General features: G+C 45.3%; 1 protein-coding gene across 1 annotated transcript in view; it reads right to left on the bottom strand.

Moving 5' to 3' along the window:
- The window catches only part of LOC145392855 (L-threonine ammonia-lyase-like), a 148,536-nt gene extending 129,239 nt beyond the window's left edge, over positions 1 to 19,297 (bottom strand). The window contains exon 1 of the mRNA XM_080267140.1: positions 19,150 to 19,297. Within this exon, the coding sequence (XP_080123266.1) occupies positions 19,150 to 19,297 (148 nt within the window). The remainder of the gene's footprint in view (positions 1 to 19,149) is intronic.
- Between the last annotated feature and the right edge of the window lie 437 nt (positions 19,298 to 19,734).

Here is a 19,734-nt window from a genome sequence, read left to right as displayed (position 1 = left end):
ACTCGATATAGTGCTGCTCTCGGGTGTCTGTCCTTTCCTCTCCTCCCTCCAATCCTTCCTTCCTCTTCTGTGTTTCTTTACTTCATTCTTTCCCCGTCCTTCTGCCTACGGGTGACTTTACACATCCTCTTCTGTCTTTCTTTCCTTCATTCTTTCCTCTTCCTTCTCCCTATGGGTGACTCTACACTGAGTGACATGCCGAAAGGTTTCCTGTACACCAGGAAACCATTTACTACGCTGGGTGGTAACTATATAACCAAATTAGGGTGCCTGGTGGTTTAGGGGGTAATTATGGCACTCCAATCAGATTGAGCCAGTGAATGTTTATATCCAAAAGGTGGTTGGGGTTATTGCTCACGTAATGCCACTCGGGAATGAGTGAGGTTGGTCACTCTCATCTTAAATGTCAGGACCAACTTGCCTAGCCTCAGACTCCTACGCTCCTCAAGGGGCAACGTAAGATTGGATGATGGATGGATAGATGGATGAACTATTATAGCATGAGTTAAAAGGAGTTTGGTTCCAGGATTCCATCCACCCGTATTAACTCCTTTTTTGCTCAATCTGAATCAATACAGGACTTGTGTACTTATGACTTCCTAACCCTTATTCTACAACTACATCTCTGATTTAACAAGCAACTGGCCAATAAAAAACGTAAGTACTGTAACACTTTAACTGACATTTATTTTACAGGCAGCATGATGACAAAGTAAATGCTACATATGTGGCGGTGAGGTACTGTACTGTTTTGGATGGTAAGGCAGGAGTGAATGGCGTGCGTTTTCTCTGTTAGTGGCACCGTGGTGGAATCAGCTCACTGAGAGTGTGCTTGGTATAAAATTGCCCACAAAAAAAAATTTGTTAAAGCAAATTTAGACGTTCATTAGGCAAGCGAAGAGTAGTAAAACATAATCTTCGTTAAAGGGAATTTTCATTGCATGATCATTCGCAAAGTGGGGGTTGCCTATATCTGTACCTTCATTTCTTTGTGAGTTAATAACCCATCTCATAATACAACTGAACAATTAGATTCTAACATCTGATGGTGCATTGGACCACTGCAAAGAGGTTTTACTCAAGCAGGCAGTTAACCCCACTGCACTCATCGCCTCATATGAGGCAATATGCAGGCCATTCCTGGGCATGCTGATCACCTCATATGAGGTAATGGGTCTCCACACCATAATTTCAAGCATGAGGAAGCGTCAGTGGTTCCATGGGAGTGTTGAGTCTCCTTCTACACCATCAGAGATATTGCCAATCCCTGCCACACCGCAGTTGCCAAATACCGCATATTCATTAATTCAGTTCTCTTTTGTTGCCCAGCATTGGCGGATTCACATCCATCTACTTCCCACGGTGCTGTTGACTTATTGCCACCCTCACCCCCCCCCAAGAGGTGTATATTACAAAGAGATAAGGATGATGAAGAGTTCCAGCTCAGAAACACTTGGTTTGATGACAAAAAATCTGTAGCCGCTTAGGCGTTACTCCACTGAGTTCCACAGCTGGCACTTCCCGCAATGTCTCTCAACATGGCAGGTGGTGGGAATATTGGTGGAATAATCCCGTAGAATGGTAGCGTGAGGTGAACAGAAACTGGAGCAGGTGTGTTTTCTCTCCTTTTATTCGCCACAGAAAAATAACTGTGACAAGAGGGCATATCAGAGTAGTACATCTCCCTAGTATGAAGGCTGAGAGTATTCTGCTGCCTGCCCTCTCTCTACCCAGCCTGTGAACGGCTTAGGTCAGCTTATTTAGAGATGCCACTTCTCTCAGAGACAACAAGAGAATATACATGAGTAGGCGTGTATTACAACCCTACCATGCACATTATACATCTCAATAAGGCAGGATTAATTATATTAAATATACTAACAGGGTATATGTTTCCCCAAGACTTAAACATATATACATTTTACATTTCTCTATCGCCTTCCTTCACCCTTACTGTTACGCCCGAAAAATGCTAGCTCTGCACATCTGGACAAACATCTTATTCCCATGCCACACTTACACTAAAGTTGTCTTCGGTTGCTTATCTTCACACTATATTACGTACTGTTTAATTATGAATAAACATTTCTGTATGTAATATGTAAAAATAGTGTGAGATTTCAACTCATCATGGGAAAAATGTTCAGCACCAGAACATTGCTCGACCACACCTTTTCAACATCCCCATTGACATCGTTGTCCTAACTACTGTGTAGCCTAAGCAGTGTGTAGGATAGCTAACTATTCAGGCAAGTTCACTTGCAACCCACGAGTACAAACCCGTGATTTTAGTGGGTTTCTCACTCTAAGGCCTTTCAGATAGTAGCCCCAAACACAAACACAAGACAAGACCACAAGAAGTAGAAGACCAACACCAGGACCAAACTAGGAAGGAGAAAGGTATGAAGGGAGATAGGACCAGGGGTGTACCCAAAGGGGGGCCAAAGGGGCCATGGCCCCCAAAAAAAAAAATTTCCTTCCTTGTAAGAAAATAAAAGTGACTTGCATTAGATTTTTTTCTAGCCACAATTTTCACTTTTATGGCCCCCCCCAAAAAAAAATATTCCTAGATGCTCCCCTGGATAGGACAGTACACATGGTTTTAAATCAGTCTTGTTCAAGTGGGTGACGAATTCTACTCCTTTTAACACGAGACAGCCTGTTCACATTCAACTGAGAAACGATAAATGAAGGTAGAAAGGGTCGTAACTGGGACGAGAAATTCACTGACAAGGCTAGATGTTGCTTGTTAGGTAGAATTACCATCTCTTTATTGTGCAACTCACAAAAATCAAGTGCAACATAGTAACCCCTTACTTTAAGGAACTGATGCTGTGAGGCACATGGCAGCGTCATGTCCTCTGTCTCAGGAAAGAAGAAGTACTGTACTGTTTCGCATGTACTGTACATGAGCATGGAAAACTGACTTCAACTGAATGGGTTGGAAACAGCAACGTTGCAACGTAGTGGAAGTGTTTGTGTCCAACAAGGCCATCCTACACTCATCTACGTCTGACGGTATAAAGACAAAATGGAAAGCAGGATGTACATGGAGATCAATAAAAAAAAGCCTTACACTTCTCAAACTCTTCCAAAGTCATTTCTGCTATATACCTTTTTACATAACTAGCACCTCTGGTCCCTCATTCAGAATGACAAGTGTGTTGTTAGTAGTAGCAAAAGGGAAAGGAATGAACCGCCATGCATGGTGTGTTATAGCATTCCTCATAGGTACCAATATCAGGATGCCATCATGGGTCAACTGGGCCTCTAACAATAGGTAATAATATTCCAGTAGACTCATACCAAAAAGTGGCATAAGTCCATGCTTCACCATAGCTACGTCAAGAGATTTGAATAGAATAAGAGTAGGAAGTAATAAAGCATTAACCCTATTCAAACTTGCATCGATTAAGCTGTCCACAATATTGGCTGCATGCGACTCCAAACCAGTGACTGACTCATCGAGAGCATGTAAGTACTCAGCGATTAACACTAAGTTAGTTAGGATTGGTAGTTAGTTAGGATGTTGTTCACAACTCCTGCGAGATGGTTGGCAGTCTCAATTATCTCATTAGCTCTGTTAGTGAACTCACCTAATTATTCATATGCGTGTACGATTAGCCTGTTATTTGCCTTAGCCGACAATGCCAAATCATGTATCTGTCTGCCCAATTGCACTACGTCCTTGTCTAGCACCATACCAAAGAGCTTTTGAGACGATACCTGGAAGGTCCACAAGTCCTATCTTAGTACGTGCCTGGACATGCTGGGAAAGATCAGAATCTGCATTAGGTAAAGCGACATGTAATCTAGTGAGCCTGTCTGTGAGCCTATCTATATGTCCAGTCTGAAGCTTGACTATTCCATGCAAGGTTTGTATGAAAGTTTTACTGTCCGGGGTCAGCCCCTGTGGGTTCAGGTCAAATCATTTTCCCATTCCCAACACTTGCTGTTTGAGGTGAAATAATCCATCGAAGACATCTCTGACAGTATCAGGAACTCGGAGATAGTCTTCCATCGGATAGTGGACGCATACTGCATCTTCTACCACCACGACTTCTCCTAGTGGGCTCTTAGGGCTCCTGGTATTAGCACAGTCATGTTCGTGTCCAATGTCATTCCATAAGTCCTTCCTAAGCAACACACAAGGAGTATAAGCCAGAGCCACATTCTGCAAGAGAAGATACTCCCTTAATCGCTCTTGTTGTGGGATCGTAGCTGGCTGCGATACTGTTGGTTAGGGACAGATACGGATGACGACACAGACTGCGACGAAGACAGAGGGGACAACACATCAGACGACTGGTTAGTTAGGCCTAGCTCTTGACTTACTGGTTTGATCCTGTCAGCATGTACTATCTCCTGAGTTCCATTAGCATCATCCCTTATTCTATAAGTATGTCCACGCACTCGTTCCACAATGGTATATGGTCCGTGGAACTTAGGTCTGAGCTTGGAAGTTCTCTCAGGGTTATGGATCATCACCTTCTGGCATAGCTCCAGCATCTTTTCTTGACTACCCCTGTGTTGTTTTGCTATCATCTCCGCTCTTGAGGCTTTTAATATTTTCCGTACTTCACTATGTATGCACTGGAACTTTGCGAGCTGGACTTTGTTGTAATTCTTTTGACTGTACATTGGAGTAGGAGGTCCAGCTAGCAAATCATAGGGTAACACCTTCTCTTCCCCATAAAGGATGTAATGAGGAGACTTCCCAGTTGATGAAATTTTCTGAGGAGTTGATGGCCGCAGCTATGTGTGGCAACCAGTCTTGCCAGTTATCCTCCAATGAGTTGATTGCTGGTCTCAAGACTTCCAATATCTTCCTGCTTGTCCTTTCCACAAGGCCATTGCTCTTGGGGCTGAAAGGCGCCACAAAGACTTGCTTTACCCCATACGCATGACAGATTTCCTGTAACACTTGGTTATGGAATTCATTGTCATTATCGCTGAGCAATACCTTGGGTGTAAAGTATAGACAAATCACTGAGGTTACAAAAGCGTGCGCCACCTCCTCTGCAGTTTTCATCTGTAAAAGTGCTAAAACAGTGAATCGTGAAAAATGGTCCAATGCCACCAACACATAACTTGAGCCTTGATGACTCTTTGGCAATGCTAAGAGATCAATGGAGACTGTATCCCAAGGTTTTTCCGGTAGGGGATACTCCAAGATGGGAGTCAGAAGTCCAGTCGTTCCTCGTATTTCTGAGCACTTGACATATTGACTAATGTGGGCTTCTATGTCCTTCCTCATGGTCGGCCAATAGTACTTCTTTCTTGCCTCACGTATGCATCTGTTGCATCCGGGACTGCTTGAGGGACATCATGAACCAACTGTAACATGGCTTGCCATAGAGTAGCAGGAACAACCAACTGATACACAGTGGACTTCCCTGGTGGTTTCTTATACAGGAGACCTTGTTGATGCTGGAAGTGAGTTATCAGTACCGGAAGTTCAGGTAGGCAAGACTCGTTACCAGACTCCAAGGCACAGATAACTTGAGACTACATAGCATCCTTACGTTGTTCCACTTTCACTGTGTCCGAGGAATACTCAGGAAGAGGGATATCCTCAGATATGGCAGCAGCAATATTTCTACTCAGCGCGTCGGCAACAACATTTTGACGGCCCGGTAAATACCTAACATCAGGGTCAAACTCCATTACCTTGCTGTACCAACGCGCGACCTCACTGTGCAAATTCTTCCCCTTGAACAAGTCGCGTATGGGTGCATGGTCAGTTAAAACAATTAACCGGTAGCCAAAAATGATATCCCGGAAATGTCCTAACACCCACACGACTGCTAATGTCTCCAAGTGTGTCGCCGAATAATTCTTTTCTGGGGGTCTTAGTGCCCTACTGGCAAACGCAATGGTGTGCGTTTTGCCTTCCTCATCCTTTGGCTGTAACACCGTTCCCAGTCTCGAACCTGAGGTGTCCGTGCACAGGTAAAAAGGTTGAGTATAATCAGGAAATGCTAACACAGGTGCCTCTGTCATGGCTTTCTTGAGGTCGTTGAAGCGTTTCTCTTCCGATGATCCCCATTTCCATGCAGCTTCCTTCTTAAATAGCGTTGTCAACAGTGATGCGATAGCAGCATATTTGTGGACAAAGCTCCTGTAGAAGCCAGTGAGCCTGAGAAACGAGCGAATGTCATCCTTGGACTTGGGTGTAGGGAAATTTATCATGGCTGTAACCTTATCCGGAAGAGCCTTGATGCCATCACCGTCAACTAAGTGCCCCAGAAATCTAACACTTGACTTTAGGAATTCACACTTTGACAGCATGATTTTCAGACCACGGATCTTAAGGTTTCCATCACTCGTTTTAACTTACTAAAATGACTGTCATTGTCCTTGCTCATAATTATTAGGTCATCTAGACACGCCAAGATGTCCTGCTCAATCATGTCCCCAAACAACTGATTTATCATCCTCTGAAATGTCAAAGGAGCATTACTCAGTCCAAAAGGCATCCGGAGAAATTCAAAGTGCCTATGGTGAGAGCTAAAGGCAGTGATGGGGTGAGACTCTTCGGTCAGCTCCATCTGCCAATACCCTGACGCTAGATCCAGGCAGGTGAAAACGGTATTTCCCTTACCCAGGGACTGTAGTAAGTCTCTGAGATGCAGAATCAGATAACGATCTCGTATGGTTACCTTGATCACTTGCCGAAAATCCACAACAGGTCTCACACCACTGTCCTTTTTAGGCACCAGAAAGAGTGGTGCATTCCAAGGTGAGGAAGGAGGCTGAATGACTTCATCAAGAAGTATCTTCTCAACCTCCTCTTCCACTGCTCTCTTTGGCTGTGCGGTAGACGGTATGCAGGCACATATATAGGATTTGTACCAGGGCACAAACCAATATGATGCTTCACCTTGTCCATTCTACCTAGCGGTTCTCCTGGATGTGCCACTATGTCAGAGAAATCTTTAAGAAGTGCTAGCAATCGCGCTTTATGGTCAACACTGTCTGTTACCTTCACGTATTGTTCTAGCAAATTTCCTCTCCCAAGACGTGTAGGTTCTGACTGAGTCACTGTTTGTGATGTAACTACATGAGAGATCACCGGTACATCATCGACTTCCCTTACGGGGGCACCATAGCACATCAAGTCGCCTACACAACAACCATCTCTGAGCTTAACTGCGCCACCACTCATATTTGCGATGAAGAGGGGCGACTTCTGATCTGGTCTGACACTGCTCAGGGTGGACTCCAGCGACAATGCTTTATGTTTTACGGTCTCCGATTAGCATGCCACATCAGTTCCCACCGACACATCAGGTACTCGGACAGGAATTCTGCAGACAGTCCAACTGGGTAAGTGGTGATTCCCACTCACTATAGCCCTGACCTGCTTCCAGCCCATACCCTCCATTTCGCGTTTGTCTGGTGATTCCCTTGACGCTTCACTTGTTGGGGTTACAACTGGTTGAATGGCTTCTTGTTGGATGCCACTATCTCCAGTTTTGGTTGCTGAGGGAACAAGGCCCACAAACTCCTTCCCATTAAAGGAAATGGAATGTCTCTGAGGGTGTATAACCACATTATACTCCTCCATGAACTCAAGGCCCAATAACCCATCAGCTGGCAGAGGGAAGTCCTCAACCACAGAGAATGTAGCATATAATACAGGAGATCGTTTACCTGCCCTCAGTGTCAACGGTACCTGGCTTACGATCTTCATTTTACCCCCTATCACACCAGTCAAAATCACATCAGGTGCTGACAACGTTCACAATTTGTGTGGGGCATCAGATGTCTTAGTCGTTCCAGCGCTTTACTAGAAATAATGTTTGCACATGCCCCGGTGTCCACTATCAAAGACACATGGCCTTTCCCTATAATCCAAGGAATCGACAGCAGATCCACCTTTTTGATAGCTGCCACACACACATCGGTGGATTGTATGATTCTTCGGGTTACTTCTGCGTGCGGCCCTGAGCTTCCCCCAAGCTTGCTTTACTCCTCAGTTGTTCCCCATCAGCAAGAACAACGAGGCAATAGTCCGAAGAATGAAGACACTGCCCATGTATGACACACCATCTTTGCACATTTGGCTTGACAGCCTTGGCCTGGTTTTGTTGTGGAGGATAGTACAGTAATCCCTATAATATCCGGACGCCCAATAACCGAACATCCCCACTAACCGAACCTTATCGTCCTGGGATCAAACATTCCCAAAATGGTCCGAAAATCCAAAAAAATTGGAAAAAAAATCGATTTTTTGCCGTCCGTAATTTGAACTTGCAGCAGCGCGCGTGAGAGCATTGTTTTGGTTCGTCATTCCTCCGACGTCCGATAGAGCGCCGCTGCATCCTCCCCACTTCCCGCCTGTCTCTCACCGCGACAAGACCTACACTCTTCGCCATGGCTGCCCACGTGCTCGCTTTTGTGGTGGTGCCGTACTTGCTGCAAGGCCTCCTGCTGCTCTCTGCCCTACTCTTAGTGTGTGTGATGATGGCCCCGCCTCCTGAGAAAAGGAAGAGAGTGGTGTTGACTCTGGAGAAAGCAGGAGATATTGGAGAAGGTTGATGCGGGTTGGTCTTCCTCTCGCATTCTCCGCGAGTTCAACCTGGCCCGGTCGACTTTGTTTGATATCAAGCGTTCCCGAGACAAGCTCATGCAGTACACGGCTGACTTCTCGTCGAGAAGCAAACGCAACGTGGAGAGGAAGGTTATGTTTACCCCCAAGTATGCAGAGATCGACCGCTCCACGTTGATTTGGTATCGACAACAACGTGCAGCTGGTGTGATGGTACGTGGAACGGAGCTGAAGGCTGCTGCTGAGAAGTTTGCAAGGCTTCACGACGCCCTAGACTTCAAGGCATCCGAGGGTTGGCTCTTCGCGTTCAAGTTGCGACATGGCCTTACTAACCATAAAGCACATGGCGAAGCATTGGACGCTAACGAGGATGGAGTGGACGAGTTTCGGCACAAGGTGAAAGGCTTGATCGACAGGGAGGGCCTCACTCTCGGTCAAGTCTATAACGCTGACGAAACTGGCCTATTCTATCGCTCGGTGCCAACGAACACTCTCGCCGATGAGACGGAGAAAGCGTGTACCTGGCCGCAAGCTTTCTAAGGAACGGATATCTGCTTTGTGTTGTGCCAATGCTAACGGCATGCACCAGCTTAAGCCCGTTATTGTTGGCCGTGCAAAAGCAGCCTCGGTGCCTTCGTGGGTGATGGATGTCCTTCCTGTCGTATGGTACCATTCTTTGAAAGCATGGTTCACAGCTGTGATTTTCAAAGACTGGTTTCACCATCACGTCAAGGAGGTCATACATTACCAGGCGAAGACACTGGGAATTCCTCGCGACCAGGTAAAGGCTCTCCTTCTCCTCGACAATGCACCTGCCCACCCGTGCGACAAGGACTTGGTTGCTGAGAATGGCCGTATTAGGTGCATGTTTCTGCCACCTAATACGACTGCTCTCACTCAACCAATGGACCAAGGAGTGATCGTGGCAACAAAGCGCCTGTACCGTCGGAAGTTCCTGGACGAGGTGATGGTGGTTCTCGAGACGAGCGCAGGGAAGGACGTGACACTCGAGGCAAGCGGACTTTGGAAAACCTTCGCCGCTACAGCATCAAGTCTGCGCTGTACAACTGGGCTAGTGCATGGAAGGAAGTCCCTGTGAAAACTCTTGAAAATGGTTGGTCTCGTCTGCTTCTCGGAACAGATGTGGAGTACGATATCCTAGGGTTTGACGTGGATGACTTCCATGCACGGCTACGTACGCACGGCGACGATGTTGATGTGGACGATGTTCGTGAGTGGTTGGACGGCAGCGAGGCGATCCTGGGTATCAGACGTTGTCTGATATCGAGATCGCGTCTTCGATTGCTGGTGTCAGTCCCGAACTTGAAGATTCCGACGACGAAGGCGATGATGATGCAGACTCCGCCTTCAGCAGGACACTACTCCAGCCATCCCCAAGCTGAGCGCACTCTGGGAACATCTAGAGTTCGTCCTAGACTACCTGGAACACCCGGACTGCGACAGGGAGATGGGGCCCTTGGGACTCGTGGAGGAAGTGCGTGCTTTCCGGCAGCGCATCATCAATCGCCAGAATCGTCGGTCCTTGCGTCAGTCAACGATTGACAGTTTTCAGGCCCGTGACCCCCGCTGTGCCAAGCCCTGGTTCCACTCCGTTGCCTACCCAAGACAGGCCCTCATGCTCCGAGCCACAGCCCAGCACATCAGCTACAGTGGAGTCACCGCTCGACGTGAGTTTGCGGCTGTCTTCAGAGTCTTCTGTAGTCGGTACGCCATCACCACTACCCACCGATGCACCCCTTGGACGCCTGCCAGTGATACTCTCGGGCTCTGACAGTGAATAAACAGCAAGAACTTCTCCACTAGACCACACGGGAATTTTGAGTGTTGTGCAGTGAAAAAAACGGTGTGTTGTGTTAAGGTTTTCAAGTTGGGAGAAAAGACTAAGTAGAAAAGAAATTTAACGTAACTAACCTTCTTTGTTTTGGCTTTGGAAACTTAAAAAAACTTGGGAAAAGTTAATGTGCAACACTTAAATTTAATGGAACATTATTTGGACTAAAGTGAACACTGTGAAAAGAACGGACTTCTGTGTGTTAGTGACTAAGTTCAGTGCAAGACTTCAGGAAGAGTGTAGTGCAAGTGCTTCAGGAAATCGTTCTTACTGTCAGAGTCCGAGAGGAGGCGGTTATTCATCGAGGTGGCCAGGGACTTGCTGTAAGTAGCCAAAATGTTTCATGTACTATTTTCCATACTATATTTACCAGAATGTTTCATATTGTATTTTTTCCCATACTATACTTACCAGAAAGTGTCATACTGTACTTCTTTCCATACTAAACTTACCTCATGCATGTGCAGTAGGAATGTGTTTTTCAGAGTTCGGTTAGGTTCGGTTAGGTTAGGTTCGGTTAGAGTCCATAAGTACCAGAATGTTTATTAATGTATGAACATACTTCTAAACCCACATTTTATGTGTCTATTGCATTTATTTCAGTCATTTATGTGCCTTATTGGTGTGATTTGGGTGTTAAATAGGTGCTATGCATGTCCGGAGGGAGTTGTATAGGTGTTTCTCTGTGTTAGGGTCCGTAAGTACAAGTCCATAAGCTGGGGCCCAATACCCGGACAAAACCAATATCCGAACCTACCGATGGCTCTATTGATCCGGATATTGGAGTGATTACTGTACTTGGTTGTTTGTTGCCCACCTGCTTTTCAGTACTAAGTCCAGACGTGGCAGTCAGGTTGGCCTTGGCTGCCTGGCGTGCTGCCTTTCTAGCATGCCAACACTTCTTATCTGTATGACCAGCCTTTTTACACACAGTACAAAATCTTCCATTAGAGTTTTTCTCAGTGTGCACGGCTAAGACACTACTGCCCTCTCCTTCTTCCTTAGCCTTTAACTTGAAGTTCATGTCATGCAAGGCTATTTCAGGAGGTCTTTTTGTCTGCCTAAGTACCTATCCCGCCTAGCAGGGTTCAAACACAGCAAGTATTGACGGTATACTAGTAATCGAGCTACCCTCTCGTAAGTCAATCCCGAAAGCGTGTCTCCCCAGCTCGAAGTTTGCAAGGCTTTGTTAGCTTCTGCATATCACCTGCCCGCTTTTTCTAGAGCCTGGCCTTCAGTACAATTAGGATACTGCTGCGCCCTATTTACAAACTTAAACAACCAAGCGTCTGACACATAGCAGTCACTTTCAAAAGTGTTTATTAGGGCTTCCTTAAACTTTTCATATTTATGAGCAGTAGGGCCAGTTTGGAATAGTGAGGCCTCAAGCATTTCAGCTGCTGGGGAATTTGGCTTAATATGTGCTTTAACATGCCAAATCTTCTCCCCATCACTAACAAGCTTCAGCCTATGTATTCTGGGCCTCACAATCTCTCAGAAACCTATGGATGTCGTATTCATCTTCCCCAGTAAACTGTATACTTGGTTGTGCTGTAGGTAGCACTTTTATGCAGTCTGAGTTTGAAGGTGACTGTGTAACAAAGGGTCCTTGAGATTGCCTAACTGGCGTTACAGGAGGTAAAGTCTGACGTGCACTAGCAGTAGTCATATTAGTAGTTGCCATACTGGGCACATGCCACACAGGAGGAGGATTCATCTGAGTTTGCATGCCAATACTGTTAGTATTCATGCCCCCTGGATTAGCATAAGGAACATCAGAAAATAAACTATACTGCTCTTTCTGTCCTAAGGTTAATGGTGTACTGAACATGCCTCAGATGTAAGTGGGTATGTGAGTGGTTGCATTAATATCAGAGATTAGTGGAACTTGTGCATCTTGAGTGACCAAGGGTGCTGCAACCTGTTCAATGTCCACAGTCTCTTCTACAATGGGTGTGCCTTCAGCGAGACCAGTGGCCATTTCGGAGATGATGTGAAACTCAGGAACTCTTGAATAAGTACGACCAGAACGCAAGTGCAAAGTGTTCAAGTCCTCACTATCCAGTTCCCTAAAAGTGTTCTGGCTACCTTCAATCCCAAGATGTCCCTCACTCATATCATCTAAATTTTGAATGCTTTTGTCCAATGTCACTATCCAATCACGAAATTCTGAGTCTGACTCATTTGATTCCGAGGAAACAACTCCCTCTTCCGTGGTTGGCTTATTTGTATCTCCCCTTATCTTTCGTCCCCACTTCTTCACCTTATCCATCTAATCCCTGTCAGAATTTATTCCCTTCCCAGTCACAGAAAGTTAAACTGACATACAGATGGGTTAGTTATAGGTTTAGCAATAGAGAACAGGACACAGACAGATACATAGAAAATAACAATTTAAAGGGGGGACTGAAAAAACCTTATTTTTTTACTCACTTCCTAACTACCATGTGTTGTTCAAAGAGTCTAATTCTTGTGGAAAGACATGCATGTACAGTGCCTAGGTGTCAGATGATGCAAAGATCCAGATAGATCCACACTGCAACTTCACACACTCCACCAGGTTTTCGTCCCTCCAACCACACAAAGGTCTTCTCTCCACTTTCGTCCCGAGGTGACTGGCTCAGACCCGCAGGCCCACTCGCCTCTCGTACTGCCTCACAGGGTTGCCAGATGTGCTCAGACGACACCACCCCTCTCGCGCTGGCCTCGACTGTCTCTACAGCAGAGATATCTCACTGAGTTCTTGCACACACAAGGGCGAGGTAATTTGCTAGATTATGTGAGGCAGAAATAATCTTGAGAGAACGAGTTCACTACTCTTGATATTTTTCTGCTTCCACTTTATCTCACTCCACAATTAGTCCCATTGCAAAAGTGAAATTAGGAGTTTCTGTTATTCACCTGTAGGATAAACAAGCGGTTTTCCAAGGGTTTCACTGCACTAATAGGATCCCTTTGGCACCTTTTCATATCCCAGCACTGGACCACCAATTCTGTGTAGCCACTTAAGCGTGACTCCGCTGAGTTCCACAGCTAGCACTTCCCGCAATGTCTCTCTGCACGGCAGGTGGTGGGAATACTGGTGGAATAATCCTGTAGAATGGTAGCATGAGGTGGACAGAAACTGGAGCAGGTGTGTTTTCACTCCTTTTATTCGCCACAGAAAGATACAACTGCGACAAGAGGGCATATCAGAGTAGTACGTCTCCCTAGTATGAAGGCTGAGAGTATTCTGCTGCCTGCCCTCTCTCTACCCAGCCTGTGAACAGCTTAGGACAGCTTATTTAGAGATGCCACTTCTCTCAAAGACAACGAGAGAATATACATGAGTCGGCATGTATTACAACCCTACCATGCACATTATACATCTCAATAAGGCAGGATTAATTATATTAAATATACCAACAGGGTATATGTTTCCCCAAGACTTAACCTGTCACGTCCCGAGGTTTTCCGCACCTCCGACATCCCCCAGTCCCGAGCCATTTTGGAAAAATTTTTTTTTGGCTAAAACTTCCGCTTTGATTGAGAAACGAAGGAAAATCACCAAGAAAGGGCTTACCGTGGTCTATAAGTGGTCGGAACAGGTGAGGTCCCCCGTGCCAGGTATCGTATTCTATCATTGACGTGTGAGGCGCTCACGTTTTCTATGGTAGGGAATATTGGGAGAAACAACACACAACACCTCTATATTTATTGAATTTGAACTAATAAACAATAACAGTAGCAATATACCTGTAATGGATTTCAGACACATATACTGTATATGAAAAATAAGCATTGTACCATCGCGCAAGCATAGCGAGTTAGGGACGAGTCGTAACATGCTATATGCTAAGTTTCTTGTATCAGTCAACATATCATTTTTTCTACTTGTATACTTCTGTTTCAATGACATTTTACCAGTTTCTACTGTTTGTAAATGTTTTCAGATGTTTTCATTCATTATGATGACATGCAGCATAAGTTTAGCGCACATCGGCTTACTAAGCGCACTCGCTATGACTCGTATTTCAACATACCCAATTGTTTTATCACTTTCCTATTATTTTTCTCTTTACATAGAACCTTTCCTCCACCACTGTAAATGTTTTCAATTATTTATATTCATTACGAGGGCATTTAGCGAAATGCTAGTGCATATTCACGTAGCAAGCACAATCTCAAACACTCGTGTTTCATCTTCTACTTTATTTATTCGCTCCAATTATACTTTCCAACTTACATTACACACGTTTACACCTCTATACTGCACTATACATACTTACTGGCATTATTTATTCAAGTGAGCGTCAGAATATCGCATGAAAATACCCTCGCAATGAATGTTTCGACCAACATAATACTCAAACACTTATATACTAATTCTTCACATATATTACACACTTTCCCACTTGTTGACTTCTATTTTCATTATTACGGACCTTATTCATTCAACTGAGCATCAGGATATCGCATCTCTATACACACGCTAGGAATATTTTGACTTAGAATATATTTCAGCACTTACAATAATTTGAACTTATATTATACCCGTTAGCATTTCCAATAATAATAATTACATATTTACGGGCCTTATTTATTGCACTGAGCGACAGAATATTGTATCATAAAACCCTCGCTAGGTATGTTTCCACTTACAGCATATTTATAAACTTACATAAAATATTTGCACTTATGTTACACCCGTATGTACTTTATACTAATATTTTCAGATCAACATGACTGATAATTTCACTGAGCGTCTGTTTGTCGCATTTACTTCATAGTTTCAGCGTCCTATCGCATTCACACCATATCAGAATTGCATCAACGTGTGATATTCGCTGAAACATGGGTGAATACAGAGACCCACGTCACACTCGACGCACTCATAGCGGGTGTCCTTCCTCCGTGTGGTGAGTCTCACCCGGGAATTGCTACCCACATGACACCTGCATTGGGACCTAGGTCTGTTTGGCTGGGGAGGGATAGGAGTGGGGAAATGGCGGCCGGATATTCTCAGGGGAGTTTGGGCAATAGGGGTAGTGCGGGTGCGATGTTGGGGCCTTTCAACAGCATAACATGCAAACATCTCTCTTGTGAGCTCCCTCACAAACCCTTCAAAGGTTTCCTGAGCTCCTGTTGTCATGGCGTAAAGGTGGTGGAAATTCAGAGCAGTGATGTCTAGCAAGTGAAAGAACAGTTTCTTATACCACTTCATCATGGTCCTGGCACACTCTACCGTCGATATCATGGAGTCTGACTGGTCCACCAGGCGCATGTTTATGTTATAGTCCATGACACACTCAGGTTTCCAAATGTGACGCCTGTTCTCGCTCCGGTAATCAACGGAATCAGTACAGTGCATCAAGGAGCGGTGAGCCGTTGACAAGAGGCTTACTTCTCTATTATGGTTCCACACAGTTGCAAGGATGTTGTTGGCTTTGAAGCAGACAACCTCATTCCTGTCAAGTTTCCGCCCTACCTTGGCCATGTAACGCCGGTTTACCTTCATGGTTCCACAGACTCCCGTTTCATGCATGTGAAGATAACGAGCGAGAAGAGGGCTAGTGTACCAGTTGTCCAGGTAGAGGACGTGACCACGATGAAGGTAGTCTTCTATCACTGTCTTTACCACTGTTCCCGACAGTCCAATACTCTGATCTTCTATTAAGTTTGTCTGTGCACCGGTGTACAAGACTATGTCTTGCACGTATCCAGTCCTACAGTCGCACATAACAAAGATCTTGAACCCAAAACGGTACCTTTTGCTGGGTATATACTGCCTAAATGAAATATTACCTCTCCACAACACGAGACTCTTGTCTATGACGAGGTCTCTATAGGGATAAAATGACAAACGAAAGGTTTGCCTCAGGTGATCAAAGACCAACCTAATTCGCCTCATCTTATCTGTGTCGTTCGCATTTGCAGGATCATGAGCATCGTAGAAATGGAGGCGAGTTAGAATTTGTTGAAACCGATTACGGCTCATCACTTGCCCAAATATTGGGGTAAACATAACAGGGTCCCTTGTCCAGTAAGCCGGAATTCTGTTCTTTCGTATAATACCCATCAAAAGGACCAGGGCAAAAAATAGGAACATTTCTGAAAGGGAGACAGGGTAATCATATATGATAGAATGCCTACTCCTTGTTCCCAATCTTTCACTCTCAAGGCGCTGGGTGCTTGCAAAAAGGTTGGTTTGGTAAACAATCTGCTCCACGAATGCCTCACTAAAAAACAGGTGGAAAAAATCCAACCTGGTGGAATTACGGTGAATTCCGGGAGCAATGCAGCCAGAGCGCCCCTGCTCAGTGAAGGGGTGAATGAGGGGAAAAAATTCACTCCCATCCTCCCAATTCCATCCCACAAATCCCTCGTCCCCATCACCGCCTTCGTCTGGGTGGGGAGGAGATCCTGGTGGGGGAGGTTGGGGAGAAGGAGTGCGGAGGGCTTCCCCACTGTCACTCCTCTTCCCTCTGCCTTTACCCTTTCCCTTTCCCTTACCCTTACGGCCTTGAGGAACATTAGGGGGCTGTGGGGATGAAGTAGGGGAATATTGGGGAGCATAAGACGTGCTGGGGAGTGGTTCCTCCCCACCTTCCCCCTCCATGACAACACCATGTGATTTTTCACGCACCCTAGCTTGCCCACGTGTTAGGGGATATTGGGGAGCATAAGACGTGCTTGGGAGTGGTTCCTCCCCACCTTCCCCCTCCATCACAACCCCACGTGATACAGAACATACCCGCACTCGCCCACGTGATACACCCCGCCGCCTCACACTACCTAGGGAGAGCAATGACTCACTCACGCCACCCTCACTTTCCATACTCCTCCCTGCACTTTCCCTTTCACTCCCCACTCTCTCCACGGCACTTCCTAACTCCCCAAACAAAATACTAGGCCCATGCCTGCTCGTCCGACATGGTGTGCGCTCGGGGCCACGATGAGTTATTACCTCACGTCCATACCATGTGGCAGCACGTCCCACGACTCCGTCCTCGTCATCGAATTCGGGTTCCACATCACGTTGGGGCTGGGCATAGGATGTTGCACGTGGTTTCTTGGCCGGCTGCCCCTCTCTAGCAGCATGGTAAGTCACATACTGCTGCTTCCTGGGGGACGGGACTTCTTCAACACTGCTGGTGGTTTCCTCCTCCTCTGGCTGCACATAATCTTTATCAACAACCTCGTCGTCCAGTGGGGAATCACTGTCGCCTGTAAAGGCGTCCAGGGTGGCTTGAATTTCGACCTCTGAGAGACCTCTTGTAGCCATGTCTGAGCAGGACCATTGCTACCAGGTGAGTGGACAAGCCGCGGGTTAGCGCGGGGTCGCCAAGTGTCCCCGCCTGGTGGCAGGTAGGGGAAGGTCATGCGAGGATACGTACCGAAAATCAAGCATGAAATTTGAAAATTGTCGAAATTATGCACTTTGCAATTGCACGAAGTACCGGTACATCGCCAGGATTGGCAAATGCAAATCGTTGCAACGTACCCATACGTCGACGGGACGGGGCAGGTTAAACATATATACATTTTACATTTCTCTATCGCCTTCCTTCACCCTCACTGTTATGCCCGAAAAATGCTAGCTCTGCACATCTGGACGAACATCTTATTCCCATGCCACACTTACACTAAAGTTGTGTTTGGTTGCTTATCTTCACACTATATTACACACTGTTTAATTATGCATAAACATTTCTGTATGTAATATGTAAAAATAGCGTGACTCTTCAACTCATTATGGGAAAAATGTTCGGCACCAAAAAAAAAAAAAAAAAAACTCAGGGAAGGTAATCTGGCTGATAAGAATTAGTGTGGCAGGAGTTAAACAAGAATTACTAGGAGAATGCAACACCGTACAACAGGTCTAAAGGCTCATCCACACGAGCAATGGGCATGTGTTTTTGGATTATGGTAATAAGAAAGCACTGGAAAATACCTGTGCAGACACAATGAACTGAAGCTCGTTGCTCCACTGATGATCTACTGTTTCTAGAGTAATGCATTACCTTTGAAGCTGAAGGGCAGTGTGCTTGGACAAGACTGGAGTCCCACTGACTGGCTATGTGTGGTTGAACCTTTGAGGCTGCCTATTGCCCTTGACTTTAGCCTGATTGCCCTTTAAATCAAATTACTTCACTTCATTCTTACCTGACCTTCTACCCATCTTCCAAGCTTTTCAATTGGATTAAAAGAGTTTAAGTTTACCTTATCCTATGACCCAGAATGGTATTCTAGAATTTGAATTTCTGCATTTCATTCCTGGCTAACCTTAAACCATTCCACCAAATTTAATCCACACTGAATAAAAACTATCTAAGGTACAGTGCTGAACCTTTGAATTTGTCCTGTGACCTTTACCTCAAACTGTCCTCAAAATTGAATCACTACCACTTTGATGAGGGCACACTGTTAAATAGACAGGAATCATTTGATACCTCAGTCATCAAAATCATTCCATAAGCTTCAGTACCTGGCTGCAAATCAACTGAGTGGATCATATTCCAGGGAAAGAAATTACAGGCTTCTAAAACAAGTAAATGTAAGACGCCAACTACTGTACCAGTAGCTCACATGCATCCCATCCTTTCTCTCCACACAAATTCCCAATGCAACCTATACCATCAGAGGAAAGTTTCCTGACTGCAACCCACTGAAATGGAGAGGTTTGTCCTGTAATGGACTATAAATGTCTTCATATTCTTCATCATAAACACAAGTATGGTACACCACAGTCTACTTCACTTACCAAGTTTAAGATAGATTTGGAGCTGTGTTTGGGTGGAGAGGATGGGTGTGTAGATAAGTGGTGTATGTAGGATGTACGGCTTCACCTTCTGTGCTGCCTCCTCCACCAGACCTGCCACCTCCTTCCATGTCAATGGTCCCTCAGTCATGTCTGATAAGGACAGGATGACCAGCAATGAACTCCTTTTGGTCTCTCTCTCTCTCTCTCTCTCTCTCAAATACTCAGTGACAAAATTTCATTTCAGATTTCATCTCTTATAATTTTCACTTTCCTCTGCACTCTTAAACAACTGCCATTCCTCCTCCACACTGCCATCTTCCTGATCTTCAACTGAGTTCCACTCATCTTTCAATTTATTCTGATACTCTAACATTATCTCTCCTTTATACATACATACATACAGTATATACTTATGTGTGTATATACAGGTCTCCCTCGTTTTACGTTGTATCGTTTTACAATATTTCCCATTTACGATCCTTCTTCTTTAGTACCAAGTGTTCATATTACGATTGAGCTCCCTCGCATTTACGACTGGGCATGTGGAAATCCTGCACTCACAGGCAAATCAGCTGAGAGCATACC

Source organism: Coenobita brevimanus, chromosome 23, assembly GCF_032717465.1.
Source record: "Coenobita brevimanus isolate Jiangsu-jjx chromosome 23, ASM3271746v2, whole genome shotgun sequence".
NCBI lineage: Eukaryota > Metazoa > Arthropoda > Malacostraca > Decapoda > Coenobitidae > Coenobita > Coenobita brevimanus.
This window is presented reverse-complemented; position numbering and strand designations above follow the sequence as displayed.